The following is a 24,114-nucleotide window of genomic DNA, read 5'->3' as shown; positions in this document are numbered from 1 at the left end:
AATCTCTTTATTCAATTTGTATTTTAAAAGAACAAGCTAGACAAATATAGTTAACAAAACAGTGGTGGATAAATGAAAAAGCAAAGCAATCAAAGGCAATGTTCCTTAGGATAGAATTGCACAGCAATTCTCCTCCTTGCGCTCACTTACCCAGCCTCCTTTGAGCTGAGCATCTTGGCCCAGATGAGATCCGTATCAATAGGTTCTTCCCGGGGGTTGGTGGAGCTGACCTGGAGCATCAGAGAGTCACAGGGAGCCCCCGTCAGCGTGGCCAGACCCTCAATGGCGCGCCCTGCCTGCAGGGCAAAGTATGAACCATGGAGTTTGGCCAGGGCTTTCTCTATCAGCGCCACCCATAGCTGTTTCCTCTGGGCCTGGAATGATGGGAAACAGAAGGAGGAAATTAGTCATTGCTCATTACATTTGTAACTGGGTGTTGTGTTTTAAGGTGTTGACTATAAATCGATTGGCAGTGATTTTGAACAAAACAAAATGACTAAGAAAGATTTAATTTATTAGTCATTCCCATCTACTTATCCACGATGCGGTTCGCTTACCCTACTGCTTAGTCACCATGGTGAAAGACAACAAAACCCCCAGATGACTCAACAACACGCCCAAACACACACACACAGCCAGATGAGATATGTAAATGAGGTACGACAGCTTTAACAGCATATCTCACAAGTCTACACGTGTTTGTTTTTAACTCCTTTTCTTTATTTGATGAAAAATGTGGTACTTCTTTTATCCAGTAATTGAGTGTTAATTAACTAGACCTTGGGGTACAATCTTCTCCTGTGTGATCCTGTGAGATATGCTTGTGATGATAGGCAGATAATGAATGAACTTGAACATACTGTACATTAAGATCTCAATGTCACATGGCGTTAGGCTGCACCTCCAACTACAAGAGGAATGCAAGCACGAAGCAACTTGCGAATGTAATACCTCCTGGTGAATCCCAGTTTAACGTCAAAGACATACTAGATGTCCTTGCTCCACCTTCCTTCTACTTACATCATCATCAGCACTGCTCTTCTGTAACCTGATGGGGCATGGCCTAAAATACATTTTTACACTGCATTTCTTTGTCAAAACCTGATACCTATATTGCCCACATCAGTATTTTTCAATTTTACACAACCCCCACCAAAAGGGTGAGCGAGTCCAGTGTGAGTGAACCCTCACAGAATGTAAGAGGATGAATGTGCTGCTCTATCTGCATGTATGAGCATAATGCTTTGTTAACCTGCATGTATTTATCCTCCATGAGTTGGTGAGGACAACGATATGAGCTGAGTGCAGTATATTTCTATAATCATGTTATACATTTTGCAGCATCCATACAATCTACATGACATGAGTAATGCATCATAGTCACAAAAAATATGTGAGTCAACTTCTGATCATGTTCCACTGCTTTGATATTTCCTCATGTGTGACTTCTTTTGCTGGGTTCCTCCTTTTCTGACCTGAGAGAAGAGGAGGTAGCCATAGTCGTCGCAGGGCAGCATGTCGTCCACCAGCACCGTCGTCCACGTCCCATCTTTGCATAACCGAACCTGGTAAGCCCCCTCTTGACAGATTGTCCTGGTGATCATCACCCTCTCCACCAGCTCTGGACGCTCTGCCAGCACAGCCAGCGCACTCAGGAACCTGGGGTGGGATATGGCCCAAAAATTCAGATACTGGCACACCATATCAGGAAGCACAGATGGATGACAGAGAGGATATGACTGAAGCAAAGTGCAAACACAATGGGAATTAGGCACGGAAATAAATCTACAGATATAAATGGTCGGTTGATGGTCATGGATAGAGAAATGCTGAATGGAGGCAAAAATACAGGAAGACAACATGAAAGCCAACTGACAGAAGCCACTTTGGATAAAACCAAAGCCAGTCACGAAACCCCCACCTCCCAATCCCAAGGAGGTATTTTGAGCAGTTAGGATTTTTTTTTTAACATAATTTGGCCTCATTTAAAATCAATCATATTTAATGATTCAAGCCACTATGCCTCCCAGTTACCTTTCCATTACTAGTAATTCACCATGCAGCAAAGACAAACTGGCTAACTAATTAGCTTGCAAGAGAAATTAGACAATCACAAAGAAATTACATGAGAAAAAATATGGCTGGGATCCAACTTAAAAGGAGAATTTTTTTAAGGTGAATAGTAAACCTTACAACACAGACAGATCACACAATGCTAATAATACTGATGCTGGACATTTTGGGAGAATCATTGTGGGAGAATGAGCTTTGAAAATCTGCCCCAATGTGCTGCTGACTGCTAATTTTAAAATAAACTAAAATCATTATTTATGACTTTACTAAAAATTATCACTAGTATCACTGTCACAATAGTTATAATTTAAAATTTTGACCCACTGATCATTGTTTGCAGCAGCTCTTTAAGACTACTGCATTAATTGTGAAACTGTATTCCTAAATCTACATATATTCCCTCTGCTCAAGCGGCAGCTGAGGATCAATGATCAACCCATCCACTGCCGATGGAAAACCGATTGCTTGAAAAATAAAATCAGATGAAAATCCAATTAACTAAATCATAATGTGACTCCAAAGACAGGTTTGATTATATGTGTGGTCGAAAATGAGGGTGACAGGCACTGCTGCTGGCTAATCGACTGGCTGTTGGGGGCTGGGAGGTTTCCTGGTTTATTTCCGACAAGTGTGTTTATATGAGAGCGAAAGAGTGAGAGAGAAAAATCTGTCACGTGTGACAGGCTTTGACTCTGGGAAGGATTATTTCCGATAAGCTGTGTGTGCAGGTGATGAAGCCAAATATTGTATTGGGACAACTATTTTGTGTACGTGTGTGTTTGTGTGTCACTAGCTGGTGACACACATACAAACACAAACCAAAGGACACACAGGTCAGAGATAAAAGATATGTCCAGTCTCAAACTCTGTGAATAATTTCCCTGTTAGGTGAATCAGTCCAACTCGCCCCTGTTCCTTTTTCCATTTAATCTTTGCCTTCTTTCCTTGCTTATTTTCTCCCAATCTTTAATGGGAGTCTCTGCTGCCTCTATGCCACTCTCCGCAACCTTCACTTTCTGCTACTTTATGCTGTAGTTTGACAAAAATTAGCTTTAGACAAAATCACACATATACAGTATATACTCTATGCTGCGACAGTGGATGAAGCGGGTATAGAAAATGAATGAATAAATGAATATACTCTTTATGTTTGATACTCCAATAAACATTCACAGAGAATGAAATAAAAAATGGACTTGTGGGTCCCTGGTTTTGAATCTGATAACTCACCAACAGTTCCCCAGCAGGCCTTGCAGGATGTCAGAGGGCCGCGGCGTTCGGAAGACAGACCACTTGACACCTCGGTCTTTGAAATTGCTGCAGTTGATCTCATGGGGACGGAGCCACTTTTTGATTCGTTGCTGGACGCTGTCTCCTTCAGGGAAGCCGACGGAACGAGGTCCAGGAGGGAAACTGTCGTCCACAAAGTTCACAGTGTTCTTAACAGGAGCGACATGGAGAGAGGATGGACAGAATAGAGGGAAGGTGATAGGGTGAGACTAATGAAGCTGTTACAACATTGTCACAGTGACTTCTGTTAGTCCTTTTGACTGTTATCAGAAAATTTCTTTTCAATAAAAGTGAAAATCCACTTTGAATCTATTCCCAGAAGAGTTGGTGAGAGCACTTGAAACTGAAGCTTTTCAAACAGCTAATGCAAGCCTAGAGGACCCTCAGAGCTTTAAGGAGTAATGGTTAATCTCTACCCGGCATTTATGATTTTGCATATGGATGATGGTTAATGCAGCTTATTATAGACTGCAGTATAAACTCTGGACTTCAAGAAGAACAAAGAAAAATGGCTGTTTCCCCCTTTTTAGTCATGAGTCGAGAGAAATTACTTCCACGTTGTTTAGTGTGGCATCAAGCATGTGCACAGCAGGACATGAAACGTGGCAAAACGTACTCGCCAGAATACAGGACAAATATGCAAATCCTTTTCAAACATTTCTGACATATTCCCTGCAGAGCACCCAAGCATTTAAAATGACACACTAGATTTAGACACTCCTACATGTAACTGCACCTCTACTGTATTCTGGACCTGAACTACATGGTCAAATTAACAGATCGTGACACCCAATATGTCACAGTACCTGCCTACTTCAAGCTCTCCTGTACTAACCTGAGAGGCAAATAAATATACATGAAACCCTATCCAGTTTCCTACTCCTGGTGTGAGAAGTGGCATTGGCCGCTTGCTTCGCAAAGCAGGAAGAGATGTAATGTGGGCAACATACCGGGGGCTTAAACGGAGGTGAATTGATTAGCCGCCATGCCCCACAATCCAATTCTGAAGCCTCAATGCTGCACTTGCGACCAGACAGAATCCCTTCAGCGCTGCCTCACCACCCCAAAAAGTCCAGGTCTCCAAGTAGCTTACAGATTCTGTACTTCACTGGCTTAAGTGTGACCCTTGTGTTGATGTATTTGGGGGCAATTCGTATTTTCCACAGAGGTAGAGGTTCAGGCTTCGGCTTTGGACACATACAGTGCTGGCTATTTGGACAGTTTCTTTGAATAACAGACTATGTACTAATCTCTTGCTTGTACTGTACAGAGATTAAACTTCAACATGTTCAAAAACAAGACTAAAGAGGAACAAGAAAGGAAACTGAATGATGAGGGTCAGGGTGAACATGTCAGCATTATTACGACATAATTATAACAAGCTGAGGTCAACTGGGGCTGCTGTGGCCGCAAGACACTACGAGTTTTTCATTATGAAACAGATGTTTATACAAAATATGTCTTTAAAAATGATAAAAATAAAGGGATATGTTATAATGGCTGATATCAGCGTAAGAAAAGCAGAGATACTTTTACAATTGGCACGAATGTGATAACTAAACGTTTCAAATCATAACAGTGCCTCTGATACCAGGGGACTATTTTAATGACCTAATTTGTTCCATCAGTGGTCGCCATGATGTGAACCAGTCATGAATTTGACAGTTTATTGTATTAAATGCTTCAAATGTAAAGTGAGACAAGCATTTCATTTATATATACAATTCAAATAAGATTGTCTGCAGGTGCAGACTTGCAGAATCTCTTTGAATTACTTCAATTCGTGACAGGTAGGAGCTTATTTTCCACTTTAAGGGAATTTATTTTGATGGATAAGGCAGTGTATGGTGTTAAAAAAATATGCCCTGTACTGAAACTTATTTACATGCATCCTCTCAATGCGGGGAGGTAATGCTAACAGTACCCTGTTACACTCCTGTCATGATCATTTGAGCTCATTGTTCTGAGGCACTGCAAAAATGTAATCTACTACAGCCTGTCTGTAGAGAAAAGACTGTGATGCATGTGTTGCTATTGGCTCGTTCACATCTGGAGAACACAACTATTTGCTTGTCTTCCATTTTAACAGCTTTTGACACCAACATTCATCAAGAGAGACCGATGCATGCAGTTCCATTATGGTGTTACTTTGATTGGAATCTAAGCTAATTCAACTTCAGTGTGTTCATCTTTGTCATGAAATATAGAATTCAGATTAAATAGATTGGGATGAGCCCCAAAGTAATATGAGGTGTCTATATGAACTGAGATTGACAGGTTTTGCAACAGGATTATTTTTTTGGATTTTGTAAAATGTATGGATAAAACAGGTAGATGCACAACAGTATATTGCTGTGGCTGTCATTTCAGTGATGTGATGTCCACTGCTATATGTCTGTCTTAATTGAGTGAAGTTGTTGCCTATCTGGGACAGCTAACATCTGATCTGATCTCTGACAATGTGGTGAGAAGGGTCGTAATACCACACAACTTAAATTAAAAAAAATCAAATTCTTCCACAACATCCTGGCTTGTAGAATAGTATCACAGAAAATCTAAACTTGCAAATTCAAAACTCAGATTCTACCTCAAAAATCCCAAATGTGGCAAAAGAAAAAAGAGGAATATCGAGAACATTAAACACTAAAGAACACTAAAGAATTTAAATCAAACAAATATTGTCAATCTATTGCCAGGTCACATCTTTCTGTTGCTCCCACTGAGGAGGAACATAACAGGAACAGGAAAGTTTTGCGGTTCACAAGCGACACTGATGGCTGTTGGTACCATTTAGTGGTTTTGCACAGTGAATAACCAGAAGCGCTCTGGGGCAATGGTATCAAGCATACAAACACCTCTCGTCCTCCAAAATGATCACAGAGCAGAAAAGCGAGGAGGCAAACAAACTCAGGTGAAGTGAGAAAAATATTTCTTGCAACTTACTTATTTGGACAGATTCTCCAGTTACTTACAGTGTATTTCATCAGCGACACAATCTGCTGTGATCTAGCGTAGAAAGACTTGAAAGAAAACCCGAGGCAAACAAATAAGAACATGTAGTTTGAAGCTTCCATTGTCTTCATTTGCTCTGACGGAATAAATAATTGTAACAGATTAAAAACAAAAGGTTTCTCACATCATGTGGTTTTAAAACCACTAGTTTGCTGATGCTTGTCAGGTGTTATTGCCTTGGCAGAAATGGATTACACAGCATCAACACTGACAAATTGTACCTCATTATATCCCCATGACCCTAAAATTGAGCTGCAATGTTTGATGCTGTTAGCAACTAAATTCACCATGGGAAAGCAGATCATTTCTGCTCCTCTTCTCTCTAACTCTGCTACTAAAAATAGGGCAGTCCTATGTTCACCTTAGTGCACGCACACACACACACGTGCGCACACACGCGCGCGCACACACACACACACACACACACACACACACACACACAAAGCTATACTAGAGAATCGAGTGCAGTCATGCAAAGAGGTTGGGATGGGGTTGGCGGTGGAGGGAGCTGCAGGAGGTGAGGGGAAAGTATATTTTGAGATATTAGCAGAGATGTGGGGATAAAAACAGGATGATCTTGTGAGGATAGATGTGATTGAGAGAGACAGGATAAAAAGGAGATGAGGAAGGAAGAGTACTTTGAAGGAATGCAGAGACGGTCGTAGCTGGAGTGAAGGAGGACCTCAAATGTTTGTAGGAGGGAAAGAAAGATGATAAAAGAAAGATGGAACTTTAATGTCAGTTTTAAATTGGGAAATGCGGAAGGGAAGATGGGTATGGGGGATCTTCAATAGCCTTACTCGACTTCCCTCCCACGCTCACAGCAGTGAGCCCTGTGACTTTCAAAGAACCCATTAATAATGCATCCTAAAGCTCACTTCATGCCATTGTAAACATGGCTTGATAAGTGTGATGCCCGTGGGCATGCATCAGACACCCAAATAAACTCGGAAAAAATATGCCTGTCCTCAAAAGTACCAAAATGTTTGGAAATCTGCAACAGCCATGTTTATATGAGGCTTAATCATTCCAATCAGGTCAGACTCACTATCATTAGTATCAACATGAAGATTTATAATACAGAAAACACTATAAGGTTGACACATCTCAAACAGACCATCTTAGAACAGTTTACAGCTGTGGAATAGAGAATAAAAACCCATCAGGGCTCCTTGAGATCACAACTGATCTCAAAATCTCAGTCTTAAACTCTCAAAAATTAAATATCTTATAATCTACATATGACACAAAAAATCATGTTTTGTTTTGTTTTGTGTTTTTCTAAATGCGCATATTTTCCTTACCTCTCTGCAGAAGCTGACGATGTTCTCCCAGAGCTCCTTGGCCTCGCCCTCATCATTTCGTCGACGGGCCTCTACATGCATGCTCTCTCTTCTCTTCAGTGGCTTAGCCACCTTGCGTAGGGTGAGATACTGCTGGGGTGTGTGGCACGCTGCACAGTTCTTGGCCTTTATGTCATTGAGCAGTGTACATGCAGGGCAGCCCCACTGTCCTACCTTCTCCTGAAGGCTAGATGAGGTGGAGGAGGAGGAAGCACCAGGAGCGACAGCAGAGGAGGAGGGAGGGAAGCTCCGGACCTGCTTCCGAACTTTATGACCCGAGGAGGATGAAGAAGAAGGTGTGCAGGAGCATGATGCTGCGCCATGGCCCACTGGGAGGCCACAGGTTGTACAGCAGCGGGGCAGCGGCACCTGATGTTCCTGAAAGCCATGTAGCTTGGAAGAGCCACATGCTGAGCACTTGGCCGCACCTGTAGGGTTGCGCAAGGTGCACTTCGAGCAGGCCCAGGTGCTGAAGTCCGGGCTGGAGGGGCTGGCTGGGGTAAATCGTACTGTTTCACAGCCTACAAGATCAATGAGGTCAGCACCAGCCCTTGAAGATCTGCAAACGTCACACTTTGATAAGCCACAGGGATTGGGCAATGAGCAACTAGGGCACTTCCAGGTGGGGACAGTTGTGGAAGCCACAGACAAATGGGAGGTCAGTGGATGGTGCTGGGAGTCTTCCTCCTCCAAAATACTGAGGCGTTTGCTAGGGTGTGAAGGTTCTTGGGGTTGAGCATGTTTGGGCTTGGCTGGCCGTTGCGTGCCTGTCTGCGGTGGCACGCTGGTCGCTGAGGGAGATGTCGGACTGGGAGTATTGGTGCCTGGGTTTGGTGGTCGCCCTGTGGGGGGAACCTCTCTCCTGCTGCGGGGGACAGGGTTGTTTTGGAGGGAGGAAGAGAATGACGTAAAAGCAGAGGAAAGGGATTGTGAGGAGACATGGGAAGGTTCTTGAGGTTCACTGGCAGGTCCAGGAGGAGAGTCATCTGTTAAGTCTATGAGTAGTGGAGCAGCTCCTGCTGTGTGAACAGGAAACCCCAGCACAGGTGTGCGAACCTCAGGCACCACCAGTGCCTCAGGGGGGATTTTAGGCAAAGACAGTTTCCTGGGACCACCACAGGCCGAGCACGAAAGTGCCACAGGCGTGTTGTGAAGTGTGCATCGAGGGCAAGCCCAGCCCGAATGCTGTACCTCTGGGACAGCCACCTCTCCATTGCTCTCGGACCGTCGCAGTACTTCCTCCTTAGCTGGATGCTGTCCTTGAGGCTCAAGTAGAACTGTGGGGGTGATGATGGGTGTTGGGGATTCAACTGGAGCCGGAGGGAGGCCATTGGCAGTGGGGGCTATCGTGGTTGTAGGAGGTATGTGGGTGGCAGGGGATGGTCCAAAGCCACAGACGGAGCAGGCTCCAGATCCCTGAGGATTGTTGAGTGTACAGCGGGGACAAGCCCAGCGATGTTCCTCAGTGCTGCTGAGCCGCAGGATCTGGTTAAGGTCAGGTTTCTGGCGAGGTGCCTCACAAATGGAACAGCGAGGTGCTGCGCCGGGATTCAAGAAAGTGCAGCGTCCACATGACCACTCACTGCCTCGGACTGCAGCGGCCATGGAGCCGGGAGAGTGAGAGTGGCTGAAAAACAATGAGCAAACAGTCACAAAACATTTCACCAATCTAATAAGGTAGGAAAACATTTATTTGTTTTGCACTCATACGCTATTTGGTAAACCACTGTTCAATTATTTGAGCTATTTCAGCCACTAATATTCTGAGCTATGAGTGTAAATGGAGCAAAGCAGGAGGAAAGAAAAACAGAATAAAGATGGGTTTAGATAGACTGAGGAGAAATTACGCAAGAAAATGAGTACATGCTTCCAGTCAACTAAGGGTGATTATCTGAAAGCAAGGATGGCAAAAACATCTGAGACTGCAAGAGGAGGGCAGACAGAATTAGAAAAAAAAATAAATAAAGTGAAGGAAAGATTAGCTAGTGCAGGGGAAAAATCAAATCTCCCTCCTGGGGGCTGTGAGGACAGTAAATCCATACACAATGGCCATACGATTAGGAGAGAATAGGAGCGGAGAGGAGAGGAGAGGACTTCTTAGAGTGACACTTTGTATTAGAACTTTTATGCAGTGAATGCTAATGTAGGAGAGATGGAGCAAACTTAATGTCATGTCAACTCTATGCCCAAATTAAATATCAAACACAATTTGAGAACAGGACTCACTCTGGCAGCACTTAAGACATTGGCCTAATTTAGAGTAACATCATTGGATTTAAAGCAAATAACATCAACATCTTTCAAAAGACATCATCAATGTAAACAGTGCAGAGGGAAATGTGAGAACAGAAGAACAAATATATCCAGTCAGGCTACTCACTTAATTCCCACCTTCTACACAGAACCCTGAAGCAGCTTGTTGTTGTGGACTGTTTCCACTCTGTGCGGCAGTAGTTCAGTCAATTTGACTTATTGATAGTGGGTATATTAGGGCTTTTGAGGGGTGGAGCAACACAGCTGGGTACCTACAGAGAGCAAGACGAGTTTTTAGATGGACGCCCCAAGGGACGGATGGGGTTGGTGTCTGGACAAGCCCATAAATGTCACTGCCACTCAAGCCGCTCATGTGTGAACACTAACACCAACTAGTGTTATAGCAAGGCACTGTAGGCTAATGTGCTAAGAGCTACTGCAATGCTCCACATCGATCCCTGTGTCAAAATTGTTGCCCATAAAATGATGGCACTGCTTGCGGATTTATATCCCTTTATTATATTTTGATAGTAGAACTTTGACAAAATCCAGACGCCATTTGACGAATGTCTCTGAAGGACGGTACTTTATTTTGTGGCAGTCTGTAAAATGTTTGTACTGCCTTTGGAAAAAGATTATTTTTCAGAGATAAATACTCTTATTATCTTTTATTATTGTTTTCACAGGAAGAGACAAAAAAATATAACACTATTAAAATCAATATAACACCACGGATAGAGTATAGATGAAAAATTGGCTTGTCTAGGTCCTCTTCAGCAGTGCCTCATCATGCCCAATAACGCCTCTAAAACCAGGCACCTCCTCAGAACCCAGGGGAACCGTTCATCCACAACCTCTCCCTCCGAGCAAACCATCCTCTCCTCTTGTCAACCCTCTCCCTTATAGTAAGGAGAGTGACAATAAGGGGAGACACTAATGTATCTCATTGGGTTTATATGCCACTGGGTATATATGTGTAGATGCAGACATGTGGCTAAATCTGTCAGCAAATGTAGCTCAGTTGCTTGTTTTATTGTCCAACTGCATTTCAGCCTTAATTTGTGTGTCATTAGCTCTTAGGTAGCTAATATATGGAAGCAGAGGTCCCAGTGCTTTATGTCAGCAGCCATTAGAAATGCATTCATTCTTATGGGCTGAAGTCAGCACTCTACCATGAATGCAGAACCAGTGGGGGGAAAAAAGGAAACTGAGCCATCGAATGGTCACAACAAGCAAAACCAAGGAAATATAACACCCTGGGGAAAAAAATCAAGGAATTGTTAATTACGCTGTCATATACGATTGTGTTCTTAACTTTAAACATAGACACTCAGCAAAGAGGAGTCAAAGGCCTTTTCCAAAGTCAGCTATCTATTCTACCAATCCTGTTATGCTGTGTACAAACAATGGCAACCCTACATGCATCCCATTGGGCAGGGGCACAAAAACACATAAATCATTACAGTATTTATTTGGTGTCATCTATAAACATTTAGTGTATCCCTAAACAACCTGTAACACAACCCCCACCACCTCCTCAGAAGGAATTAAGTGGCAGCCCCATGGTAGCACGGCTGGCACATGTTCACAGCCTTCTTAGCTCTCTAAAGTCCCGCCTATCTGAGCCCCATGAGCAGAGACGATGACAACGACGACGACAACAAGAGTCAACAACTGATGCTTGATGACAGGTTCTCCCCTGTGGCCATTTTTATAACTGTCAGGTTTCTTTCATCTCTGGCGAGAGAGCAAAGTCATGGTGTCAGCCACATGGAGACTTTGTCAAAGCAATTGATTTGGTTCTCAATGGCATGGAGGGATTGCAAATTCATCATGTTTCTGTCTGCAGCAGCAACATAGGTGCTCTTCAAAGTGATCAGCCTCTTAGGGAATTTTAATGTACACTTTAATTATGTTATTGTCTGTTGTGAGCATCAGATGTCAGTAACGCATGATGATGAATGCAACCACTACTTCCTTCAAATAAAAAGATGCAATAGTAATAAACAATGAGCTGAAAACTCTTTGTACATTCCACATGACACATGCCTGCAGAGACGATGATGGTGAAGCGCTACAGACTGTGATCCTTGGACCCCACTTAAAGGGAAGCTTTCCATGTACTTTCTGTACTCACTCATGAGTGTGTACAAAGACACACACACACCTTTTGTCCTTGGCCCTGTGTTCAGTTGAGCTGTACTTAAAGTGCTCACTTCAGCTACTTGGTTTGTGTCGCAGACCCGGGCCAGTAGCCAACAGCTTACAGTAGAGAGGGGTGGGCGACAGAGAGAGAGAGAGAGAGAGAGAGAGAGAGAGAGAGAGAGAGAGAGAGAGAGAGAGAGAGAGAGAGAGAGAGAGAGAGAGAGAGAGAGAGAGAAAGTGGAAAGAGAACCTCACCTCTATAAAGCCCATCTTTTTTCAATGAGGTCCTTATTACAGACTGCAGGCCATAAAATACCTGATCCTCGTCTAAATTCACTCAGATGAGAGCATAAATGATCCCAGAACAATTTCTTAATGCTTCACTGAGTAAGAGACAATCAAAGGAGCTTCAGCAGGTAATTGTAAATTAGGTATAGTGGGGAGGGGGAAGGGGGTAAAGGTTATTATTAACTTCCATGATTCAGGTATCAGCAATGATGTCTTCTCATCAGTAAAGTAAAATAAATAAATAAATGAATAAATAAATCATTAAACAAGCTAAATAGGTACATCTACAAAAGCACTCCCGATCGTGTGCAAAGAGCCATGGGCTACTTGGATTCACTCCACATACTGAACACTGTAGCGAGTTGGGTTACTCCTTCCCTCACAAGGAGGCATTTGGTTTTTGTACGACAGTCATTAGCGCTGCCTTTCAGAATGGACATCAGCCAGAGGCCTGTGGGGAAAACATGGTGCCCTGTTTGGCCATTGGACACAGAACACATTCAACACAGAAACAAGTACCACTATGAAACTTAACGATGACAATCCTATTCCTAGATAATTTAAGATAGAAAAAAAGGTTAAAACATTTTAAAAATTGGAAAGAGACTTGGAGGAGCATGCACCTTCACCGACGTTGAGTAATCCAACACATGTTCGTTAGCTTGCCTGAACCTTTTCCAATGCTGCCATCAAGTTGCTGGGACATTAATGCGATAGATTTGCATAATTACAAAGTATATCTACTTCTTCATCCATATCTGCATTAAAATTTTGGTTAGTTTGTGGGTTTTTAATCGACCCTGCGTTATTCATAAAATTAGATCTAGATGAGCGTGATTGATACAACATGAACACCAAATATGCTTCAGTGGAAGTATTATATTACTATTTCAACTATAAATCTAAGGAATTAAACTTGAAAACAGACTGAGGAAGAGCACAAAAGAGGTTGGTGAGCACTTCTCAATAGAACACACTGCCTGTTAAAGTCAGTGCTCAGTGCGTGATACACAGCGTTTCCATGACGCTCCATCTCATGACTCATGAAATAGCATTCTATTTTCAACATTTATTAAAGCCTATTTCTAATTTTGACATTTTAGCAATATCTTTTAGTATCTAATTTTAAAAGTAATTACTATTGCGCATTTACAACTATGAAAGCCATTCCCCCCAAAGAAACAACTTCATCCCGATCAGCTGATCATAAATTTCGTTTATCTGCTTTTACCTCTTGATGCAAATCTTTTCCTGGGATATTTGAACTTCCTGACAATTGCACCAGCTATCAGCAATAACTAGTAGCCTGTATGAGGATGACCTGCTCTCTAAGTAACCTGACTATGAGGAACTCCCTTTGCCAGACAGCCTCCAGATGTAGCTGTAACACAAACACACTCAAATAAAGTGAATCATCCATGTGATAAATATTTACAGGCAAAGCTCTGAGCGTGAACACAGAAAAAAAAAGTGGGGATGTGGATACTGCAGAATCTTAAATGTTTATGTACACTTGACGTGGAACATGTTTATTGGCTGCAACCCGAGAAATGGGATGGGGGGGGGGGTTTACTAGCTGTGGGGAATTATGCAGGATTTTCATAGCATGGGCTTTACCCCTTAAGCCTTTAGCTTTTTTTTAAAATGATACATGCAAACAACTTTTGCTGACCGGCTGAAGATGCCAGTTGAGGGGTTGGTTTGAGGAAAGGAGTCATATCAAAGGTATATATGGATCATATAAGTGTAAGAATAGTATGAAACATCTGACTACACCCCAAAACCTTCAGCAACAAGGATTACGGTACATCAGCATGTTCACATGGGCTTTGCCACAATTGAGAAAAATAACCATTAACTTACTAACACGTTTGGTAACAAACGCAGCCTATCTGCTGCAAGGCTGCAGAAAGATTTGCTGCTTCATTGTAGGATTTTTTCTCTTGCTCTTTCACAGGAACTGATGAGTCAGTGCCCAAGAATGGAAGATTAACTTTAACCTCATATCCACCTGCAAGGCAATGAGCTGTTGCATGAAAATGACTCAATACAAAAGCATGACAAGTCATTAGACTTAGTTTGTCATGACAAACACTGCAAAGCTGAGTGCCTCACTGCTACTTATCTGAGGCGAGTACCTACAACTCAAATTTAACCGCAGATAAGTAGTTGTTCCTGTGACATGCCGAAACTCGACAGGGAGATGCAACGTCAGGGATGCTTTAGTTGTAACCCAAGACAAATGATCTTGAATAGGAAATTCTTTTAAGGACAGGGAATTCCTGAGTCTAAATATGAAGACAAATAATATTTTGGTGTTCAGTCTGAGGCACAAAGACTCGTAACAGATAAATTTGACAAAATGGTCTTTTGAAAACAGGCCCTTCGGGTGGGACATTCCTCTGACAGGCATCACAAGCTATAACTTTGGAATGATTGTTTTAAAAAGAGCAAGTCATACCCAAGAGTTGAAAATAGTTTTCGAAAAGTGCAGGAGGGTAGGGTGTTTCAGAAACAAGAATGACATTGTGTAAATGTTGTGCAACATGAGGGAAAACCTATCCTTGAGGCTCTCTAATCTACGATATCTAAAAGTTGAAGAAGACTGACTACTGTTATTGTTGTTTCTTTTGAGTCTGACATAGATTATCACACACTTTATGATCACTGCTTCACAGTGCAGAACAACCATCTATGTAAGACAAGGGCTGACATATTGCTTCTCCTGGATTTATGACTGGAGATGCTAAGACTGCAAACTCAGCCCAGGAAAACAGCAAACAAAAGAGAGAGAATAAGAGCAGCTTCTGACCTCTAGCTGTACCCTCTGTGAATATTTCATGACCAGTGCTCATTTTTGACAAGTGAAGCTGTCAACGGTGGAGACAGCTTTAGACATTTGAATCTTTAAACAGAGGAAACTGTCTGACTTGGTTTCAGTAGACATCAATAGTGCAGAGCAAAGCCAGGGCAAGCAGGAAACTTGGGATGCTACTGAATCCAGAATGGAGAAGGGGGAAGAAACTGTAGGGGCTGGCACCTGAACTTGGAGGCCCAGTCCTCTACTGACACAGCGCATAGCCAGGAAGCAACGTCTTGAGAAGCAACAGTTTTGCTGAGCTGAGTTTTACTTCCTGTTAACAGGGCAGACCAAATAAAACTCAGTCATTATCTAAAAGTTGCCAGGACTGCCATGTGCATGAAGATTTAGACAATGATTTATGGCCATAAAGAATTATGATTGTATTCTTCTGCTGATATACTGGCAACCCAAGGTCGGTGAATTGGGTGCGGTGACTGACCCATTAATTATTTTCTTAGATTTGCCACGTTACCGGTTTTGACTACTACCTTTTTACAAATTGGCCAAAAATGTCAAAGTTGTTTGCTGTCTGATTTTATCTTTCACAAACAAAAACATGTGTGTTTTATTTTACGATAAATGAGCCATGTCCACAATGATCATATCAATACTCTTCAAAAAGCTGAAGAAAGGGAAATGGATGGAAATATTCCATTTGTTTCATTCTTTCAGGTCAAGGGGAGCTGGAGCTTATCCCACCTGGCATAGGGCATGAGGCGGGGGACACTTCGGGCAAGACGCCAGTGCGCTGCGGAGCCACACACAAAGAAAGACGACCACGCACACACACATTCACTCCTACGGGCAATTTGGGACTGGCCAATTGACCTGAAGCGCATGTTTTTGGAGGTGGGAGGAAGCCGGAGAACCCGGACACAACCCACGCAGACACGGGGTGAACATGCAAACTCCGCAGAGACCGGGCCTCGAACCCAGACCTGCCATGCTGTGTGGCGACAGCGCTAGTCACTGCGCCACCGTGCCACCCCCATTTCGGTTTTATTTACCTAATTTCATAAAAATTAGCAGAAGTGATTCTCACAATCATACAAATTTAGCTCAGATTAATAATTAATAATTTCAATAGGCCTGTTGGCATCTACGTATTTGGTATCACTCAACATTTACAAGAATAGTAGACTGAATGGAATTCCCCCAGAGATAATATGCCAGCACAGGTTTCTTAGCGTGTGTGAGACTGCCAGGTTACCATGTGCGGTCTTATCTAGGGTCCAGTGAATTAGGTTACTGAACATATGCTACAGATTTCCATGGCAACAAGCGTGAGAGAATCTGTACTGATGGCAGTTGCAGTACCAATAAGAGGTTTTTTATTTGCTGCACAATGCTCTTTTTCCCCAGAGAATGCCACACTGTGAGACAAAGACCGCACGCTAAATCTACTCTGGAGGCTTGGTGACTGTCCTGAAGTGGCCCTGTCTTCAGCGGACAGGCAGTAAGCATGTGAGAATGGGCTGAAATAATTCAGACATAAACACGGCCAGTGACCATGCTGGTCAAATCCAAGAGGACCAGTTTTAATCCAATTAAAGAAAGGAGAGTCGGTGGAATAGAGCTGCAGTAAACACGATCATCCATCATGCAGCAGCAGCAGAGACACTGGGATTGACTCGGAAGAGAGCACACTCATTTTAAAGGAGTCTGGGCTCCAATGGCCACATGTAACACAATACACTAGAGGTAACAACATGATGCAGTGGTTTTAATTTAAAATGTCACACAATTGGGATAAAACTGCTGCAATCACAACAGACAAAGGATCGAGAATCCAAAGTTATGACAAATTGCGGCTTACACAACTACACCTTAGTTGTATGTCTAAGTCTGCTGAGTGGGTTGTTGTCTCCAGGGAAGCTTCCCATTTGAAGTAGTGATTCAGTGTGCAAAAACACTTCCAAAAGTCAATGGGGCGATGCTGAATGAAAACAAATGGAAATTACCGTAGAATGCAACTGTTTCTGTTGTGTGAAGTCTCACAAAAACAACAGAGAAAGTGTTTTTTAGGACAATGTATTAGAGCATAAACTATGAGAGCAGCAGGAGTTCTGGTGTTGTTTCTATATTTCATGCTCTGTCACAGTTCAGCAAAGCTTGCCTAACTTTGTTAGGCTCACACAGCAGTGTGTATGTGCACAGACAACTGTGGGTGAGAGTGTGAGATAGGAAGGAAGTAGGGGTAGATAAGACTTTCTAAGTGGGATGACAAAGAATTTCTAATACATCAATTGTCATGATGTGTGTGTCCTTCACTGCTTCCAAGCAGTACACTGAAGACATTCTGCGTACCTGGGTCATTGTTAGTACTTGCGTTTATGTCAGTTGACTGAGAGTGGAGTCTGATTGGGAATGGAGAAATACAGTTGTCACCATGGAAAGGAGAAATATTTATGTCCATGAAAAAAAAAATTGTTGGCAATATGAGCAGCCTTGACTTTTGACTGTTAAATGCAGAGCAACTGCGAGAAAGGTCTTGACAATGGCTAGCGGGAATCAAAAAAGATCAAAGCCCAACTAGAGACTAACGCTGAATAAACAAGGCAGTCAGAGGCCCCATCCACACGATAACGGATATTTTAAAAACAGAACTTTTTGTTGAGTTTACGCCTTCTGTCCACACGACAACGCAGATATCCAGAATGAAAACGCAACTTTTTAAAAACGCTGGCCGAGGTGGATTTTTAAAAAAATGCTGGGTCTGCATTGTCGTGTGTACGGTGTATTCCCGGGACTTTTTAAAAACGCTGACATCTTGCCTGCGACAAAAACCACTGTGACGTCATATTTATGGGCCCATGTGTTGTGACAACAAAACACGTAGGATTCCTATTGGATAATATTTGACTCAATACTGCCACCACATGGTTTGGCATGCTTATAGCCATCTTCGCAAACGCACTGGTGCATTTACGTGTGGACGGAGATTTTTTTAAAAACACTGTCGTGTGGACGAAATCGTTTTCGATGAGTTTTTAAAAAGTTGCGTTTTAAAAGATATCTGTCATGGTATGGACGGGGCCAGAGACTGCAACCCCGAAAGTAGTACCTGACAATTGCATAACTTTGACCTTTCAGAGTAGGGCAAAGCTATGCACTAGCTTTGATCATAGAACAAGGCTAGTGAATTGGTAGATCAAAGCACTAGCTTTGATCTATGGTCTTACTCACACTGGCCTTCTCCCTTGTCTTTCTATCTTATCCGGTTCCTGAGTGTACAAAAGTTGAAATTTGACCATGACCTAGTTTTCTTAAGGTCAAGGTCATCATCTCATTTTCATCCCCTTTGCCGCCCGAGTAATCTTTTTGTTTCATCTTTCTATCTGCAACTGTTTCGAAGATATTTGGTGGACATACAAACGAACGGACGAACACACAATAACAATTACAATACATCACTGCTTCGAAGCGGGATATAATAATGAAATGCACTATAAGGACATGTGATACGTTTCATAAGAGTCCGTAATGAAAGCTGGATGAGCTACACATTGACACTGTGCTCTCAGACACTGCCCGCAGGCCTTTGACTATGTTAATGAAAGGCGATCACTGGATGTCTTTAATATCAATAAACCTACTGGTTAATCTTTTTCTGGACAGATAATACAGACAAAACCCCCCAAAATCTAAATATTCAGTCATCTCTTTCAGTTATACATAGTCTATGCTCTATATACAGCCGCTGTGAAATAAAGTATGGACTATGTACCAATATGTTGGCAATCATTGGTTATTAAATTAAGCAAGGCTGTTTTGGAAACTTTAATATCTTGAACAACCCAAATGAACTCTGTACCTTCCCTGTCTCCAATCTGTGTCTAATAATTTTATGAATGAAAAAAGCTTAGTCAAACGCTTGTCTTGAAACCTGGTAAAAGCAAAGCCTGACAAAAAAATTAATCTTCCAATTACCCTTCAACTAGTTTTCATTGAGCTCACAGAGGTCAGGTCAATCTGTGCACCAGCAATCCACTCAGCCCTTCATAAAGTGTAGCACACACTATACAGCTACACTAACAGGAAGCAGTGGGGTGGGATTTTGGTTTACAAATCCGGCTTAGCCAGATTTTTGTTGCATCACAGAAAAACATCAAAATGTAGGCTTTGATTAGATAAGTGTTGATGAAACGGGAGGATTTTGTTCATCGCGGTGATGTTATTGAATCCTCTGTAAGCATTTCTAAATGCCTGCTGAAGAGAAAATAGTGGACTTCTTAAATGAGCAGTGAAGAACAGCACCAGTTTGTGATGCAAAGTGTACCTCAGCCAGATCAGCACAAAAATATTGCTACTTAGGCGACTTTCACTCCTAGCTTTAAATGAGAGTATTCCAGTGAAATCCAACCCAACATCTCATCCCTGCTGAGACTTCTTTCCCCAGCAACAGGCCAAGTCAGGTCGCCTCGCCACTCTGTGCCACAAGTGCACTCAGCTGACAAATGTGTTGGCACTGGAAGGCTCAGGCAGTATCAGCTCTTACCTGCGCTCACGATGAGGCAGTGGGTGCTGCTGCTGACGAGCGATGAAGGTGGTGCCCCATACTGGACTGCTGTGGCTGTTCCTGAGCCATCCCACGGGCGGCGATGATGGGTATGGGGTGCTGCGGAAGCCATGGTCTGACTCAGTCTCTGCAGTGAGAGACGAGGCTGAGCTCCCCATCACCACAGCAATAGGGAGTTAGTCTCTGAACGCACTCAAATAGGGGATGTCAGTTTGGTTTGACCCCACAAGCAATAAACTGAAGGGATCCAATAAGACTGAGTGCTGAGATACACTGAACAGGAAATGCAAAATTAGACATGAGCAACTCTGGCCATTAAACTTTCTGCTTCATAGGAGGAAGAAGTTCTCTTCAAAAATAACATGGGGTGCTCGATTAAAAATAAACAAATCGAAATCAGAAAGAAGCTGAATATAACAGTTCTTTTAAAAAGTTTGAGAAACCTCCAATAGTCCCCAGTACATGAGAACAATGTCTCAACTTAAACAGTAATCTGATGGGTGGGGTGCTGACTCCAAATCAGCAGCTGGTCACACAAAGGAGAAAATATAACTGTCTCACTGCAAAGGCTTGTAATTCTCCCTCTTGTAGACATAAATTCGAAGTACTCTGCACCATGTCTTGCATAGTGCCACTCATAACTCCTCCAGTGTATTTCTGTTGCACATCTTTCCAGTCTGTGCAGTCTCATGCCTGGTTCCTTTGTTTGCACACTCAGAAAATTACATCAAGGAAAGATCTGTGCAGACATACATGTGTTCAACATCTTAGCAGTTGAACCGGACACAAACAAAAAAAACCCAACGCATCCAAGACATTAAGAAAGCTGACGGTGTTCAATAGTGAGATGGATCCTGCAGGAATGAAAGTCATAAAATTTAGCTATGGTGCTATTTACAATGTGGGCACCAGGCAAAATCAATGCAATGCCTTTCCTAGGAACGGGTTGGCAAAACTACAAGTATGCTGATATGGCAGTCTCATCTTTCAGACATCCAGTCTGACCAACAGCTGCAGAGAAGTTCACCAGTAGAATACCACAGCTGCATTTCTCCCACGGTCAGAACCCGATGAGCAGGGCTTTTCTCACAGATTAAAAATACTTCTGAAATTTCCAGAATTTTATATTTCAACGTGGACTTGGAGAGAATCCAGATACATGGAAGTTGCTTACGGAGCTTTAAAACGAGCTGCTGTTTAGATCTCAACAGTTCCCACAGCATGAAAATGGTTAGAGCTCAGCTGTCAGGGTTGGTGCTGGATAACATCCAACAAAACACCCATGAGGAAAGTTCCGTTTCAGGTTGCGGTGCTCTGCCAAAGGCGCGGACAGGAGATGAGCCGCGTTTCCGCTGTCAGGGGTGGAACATAATGACTGGATGATCCCACCGCCGCACCCGGACAGTCGAGTTGATCAACTTTGCCCTGGGATTTCTCCCGGACTTATCAGGAATCGAAGACACAGCTGACAGAAAAGCACATTTACATGCTCCCTGATGAGAATCGATCGTCAGTGAATCCTACGGACAACCTGAGGCAGAGATCCGGTTGGTTTAAATGGAGTTTAGGTCGTCAGATGCCGCGTACGATCCACGATAACCTCCGCGCAAACGTGCTTTCACTTTGAGCCCGTTGGCAGCACTGCAGAGGGTTACTTCTAGAGAAAGGTGGCCTGCGTCCGCTTCCACACATCGGTACAGATGTCAGGTAGAGGACCGTGCAGGAGGGGGTGGCGACATGCACGCATATAGAGAGATTGCGAAAGCCAAGGAGATGTTATTCGGAAAGGAGCGCTCAATCGCAAATTTCACTGCCGTCCACGGGGTCCATTCCAGCCTGCATTCCTCTGATATATCCCCAGCGTGCGGGTTATCGATGCCGATCCTTCCTGTCTTATATCAGGACACATACTCGCCCCCGTCTTGCAGTCGCCGGCTCACACTGTAAAGCCGCTCCATCCCAGAATGCCCGCATTTAAAAGGTCCTATTTGCTAAGTTGTGACGCCTTTATCTGTCGTCTTGTTTTTCCTGTCAGTTTTTCTTCCTCCCCCAAAGGGCTTCAGTTCCCCCTATCTGACTGCAAGAGCGTAGTGAGCGAGGATGCTTTCTCCTCAACGCGGATTACTGGAGTGTCAGCAGAGCGCATGCGCACTGGCCAGGCGTGCAGAGAAAAATTGGGAGGGCTGCGACCATGAGATTTAAACAAACCTCTGAAGATGTTTGGAGATCTCACTCAATTTCGTGGATATAGGATCCAAGACTGTAGTGGCCAGTAATAAATGTCACACCATATTCTTCTGCTGGCTCCTTTGGCTGGCCTTAATGGTCAATGCCAGGGGAGGTGGTAAGAGGCTAGGTAAAAGATGATGCTGACAGAAACATTCATCATTGCTCAACTGTCATTGTTCATTAGCAACAGAAGCTTTCAAACTTCCCCATCTCTCTTCTCCCACTTCACTGACCTCTTTTCTGATCTCTCACTCTTTCTATGATTTCACAACATCCACAGGCAGAGCAGTGCAACAATGCTACGAAAATGCAGCCACCACATCATCTGCTGTGCATTCTTTGTTGTGCCAAAGGGGGTTAACCATTAACCACGACTGAGGTTGAGGAAGTCCGACTGTGTTGCTAGCTACAGTATTTGTCTGCACAACTATAGGCACGACTCCTGTTCAAACAGAGGCTGGAACTGGTTTGTCTGGATAATTTCTGATTTCTGATTAAGTTCCAAAGAATTACAACCTAAAAATATATATGATACAAATGATACAGATCTGGAAGTGTCAACAATATCTTGATCGTATTTGAAGCAGAAAAAGCTGAGTTACTTGAATTGACAATAAAGACACTATCAGTGACCAAAAGCAAATACAGGATGTGAATGGCGTTTACACACAAGTTGCACAAAATAAAGCTACAGAACAGCAAAAACTACACTGATGTATTAAAAAAAACAATCTGAATATTAACCAGAGCAGGCATCAGAGGACTGCAGCCCTTTGTTAAGGGTGCACCTGTCTGTTTGCAAGTCAGCACCCAGAGATACAGCAGCTGGCCCAGTCAGTGCCAAGAGGAGCAAGAGAGGGAGATTGGATTTCATTTGTATCCTCCCAGAACATAGAAGAGGAACGAGGGGACAGGGAGGATGTGATCTAATTTAATGTAACATTTTAAAGATGTAATTTACACACAGCTCCAAAACGACCTGTGTGTCACAAATAATGTTTTCCCCCCCAAAGTGGACATGCTCCAAGTGGGACCAAAAAAAAAAAAAAGTTCAACAAGTTCACCCTCAAATAAATAATTCCAAAACCGTATTCTGATTTTTTTAAAAATGTAATTTTAATTTCTAAACAGTTTTATCAGAGGTGCACAGCCGCCTGAGCTCAGCCTCCCCCTCAGACCTGTCCTGCTCCCCTGAAACAGCAACAACAGGACAAAACACACGTTCATGATGCTACTGTAGAATCTGTTCCGTGGCAGATGACGCTTATAAAATTAAGTCTGCGGCTGTTATGGGAACAAACAGTCACGTGATCGTTGTCTGTGTGGACTAGCCGTAAAGCCGTGAACCCCGTCACCGGCAGCAACATTAGCTATAAGGTTACAGTCGGAACGAAACAAGCCGACTGACACGGCGAGAGCCGGGGACGCCGGGTGCCTTGTCAACAAAGACACTTTTATTGTAACGGTGGTCATGTGGCGGTTATCACGCCACCCGTCCTCCCTGTACTTCACCAAGTCACTTATAAATGTGTTATTCTTACCTCAGTCGGCAGAAAGGGAATTATTCCTGTTTTTTCAGTCGTCTGTACGTTAACTTTTCACAGCCATTGAGACGATAAGTTCCTCCCGTGTTGTTCTTTAGCCTTCCTAGCCTTCCGGGCTTTAGCGTCGAGCGCTCCACAGCATGTTTGAGACATCTGTCACAAACACACCCACGCACACTTTATTTCCACTCCGTCGTGTCTTAATGTGAGTGACTCGATCGCTTAGGTGTCCCTCCAACAGCCCAGGGAGGAAAGGGAATCTCCAAGGAGCAGATAGCACGCGTACGTCACTTCTGTACGTGAGTGAATCGACTGATGGCGAACGTAAATAAATCTACGTAAAATGAGTTGAAGAATGGAAGTGTAGAAGACTCAATTTCCCATACTGCACTCGGACGTTTTCAATTTGGATATCCGGGTACGAACGTCGTCACCTTGGACGAACACTAACAACAGGAATATATTACATCAAGCCATGATCAGAAATTTATTATTTTATTATTGTTAATACGTATCACTTTATACCCTTGTATTTTCTATATATTTATATTGTCC

The 24,114-nt window shown here is 43.1% G+C and overlaps 1 protein-coding gene across 3 annotated transcripts in view; it reads right to left on the bottom strand.

Annotated features, from left to right (window-relative positions):
• Positions 1-23,799, bottom strand: part of capn15 (calpain 15) — a 34,319-nt gene extending 10,520 nt beyond the window's left edge. The window contains exons 1-6 of one of the 3 annotated variants that reach the window (XM_068305518.1): positions 23,557-23,799; positions 10,099-10,243; positions 7,680-9,345; positions 3,304-3,512; positions 1,476-1,659; positions 151-374 (exon numbers count right to left, since the gene is read on the bottom strand). In XM_068305518.1, the coding sequence (XP_068161619.1) occupies positions 151-374; positions 1,476-1,659; positions 3,304-3,512; positions 7,680-9,323 (2,261 nt within the window). In that variant the 5' untranslated portion in view covers positions 9,324-9,345; positions 10,099-10,243; positions 23,557-23,799. Of the gene's footprint in view, positions 1-150; positions 375-1,475; positions 1,660-3,303; positions 3,513-7,679; positions 9,346-10,098; positions 10,244-19,765; positions 21,900-23,556 lie in introns of those variants that run through there. The other 2 variants (XM_068305517.1, XM_068305516.1) reach the window with 2 other exon arrangements.
• Between the last annotated feature and the right edge of the window lie 315 nt (positions 23,800-24,114).

This window comes from Antennarius striatus, chromosome 21, assembly GCF_040054535.1.
Source record: "Antennarius striatus isolate MH-2024 chromosome 21, ASM4005453v1, whole genome shotgun sequence".
NCBI lineage: Eukaryota > Metazoa > Chordata > Actinopteri > Lophiiformes > Antennariidae > Antennarius > Antennarius striatus.
The sequence above is the reverse complement of the archived record's forward strand: the minus strand, read 5'-3'. Positions and strand labels throughout refer to the sequence as shown.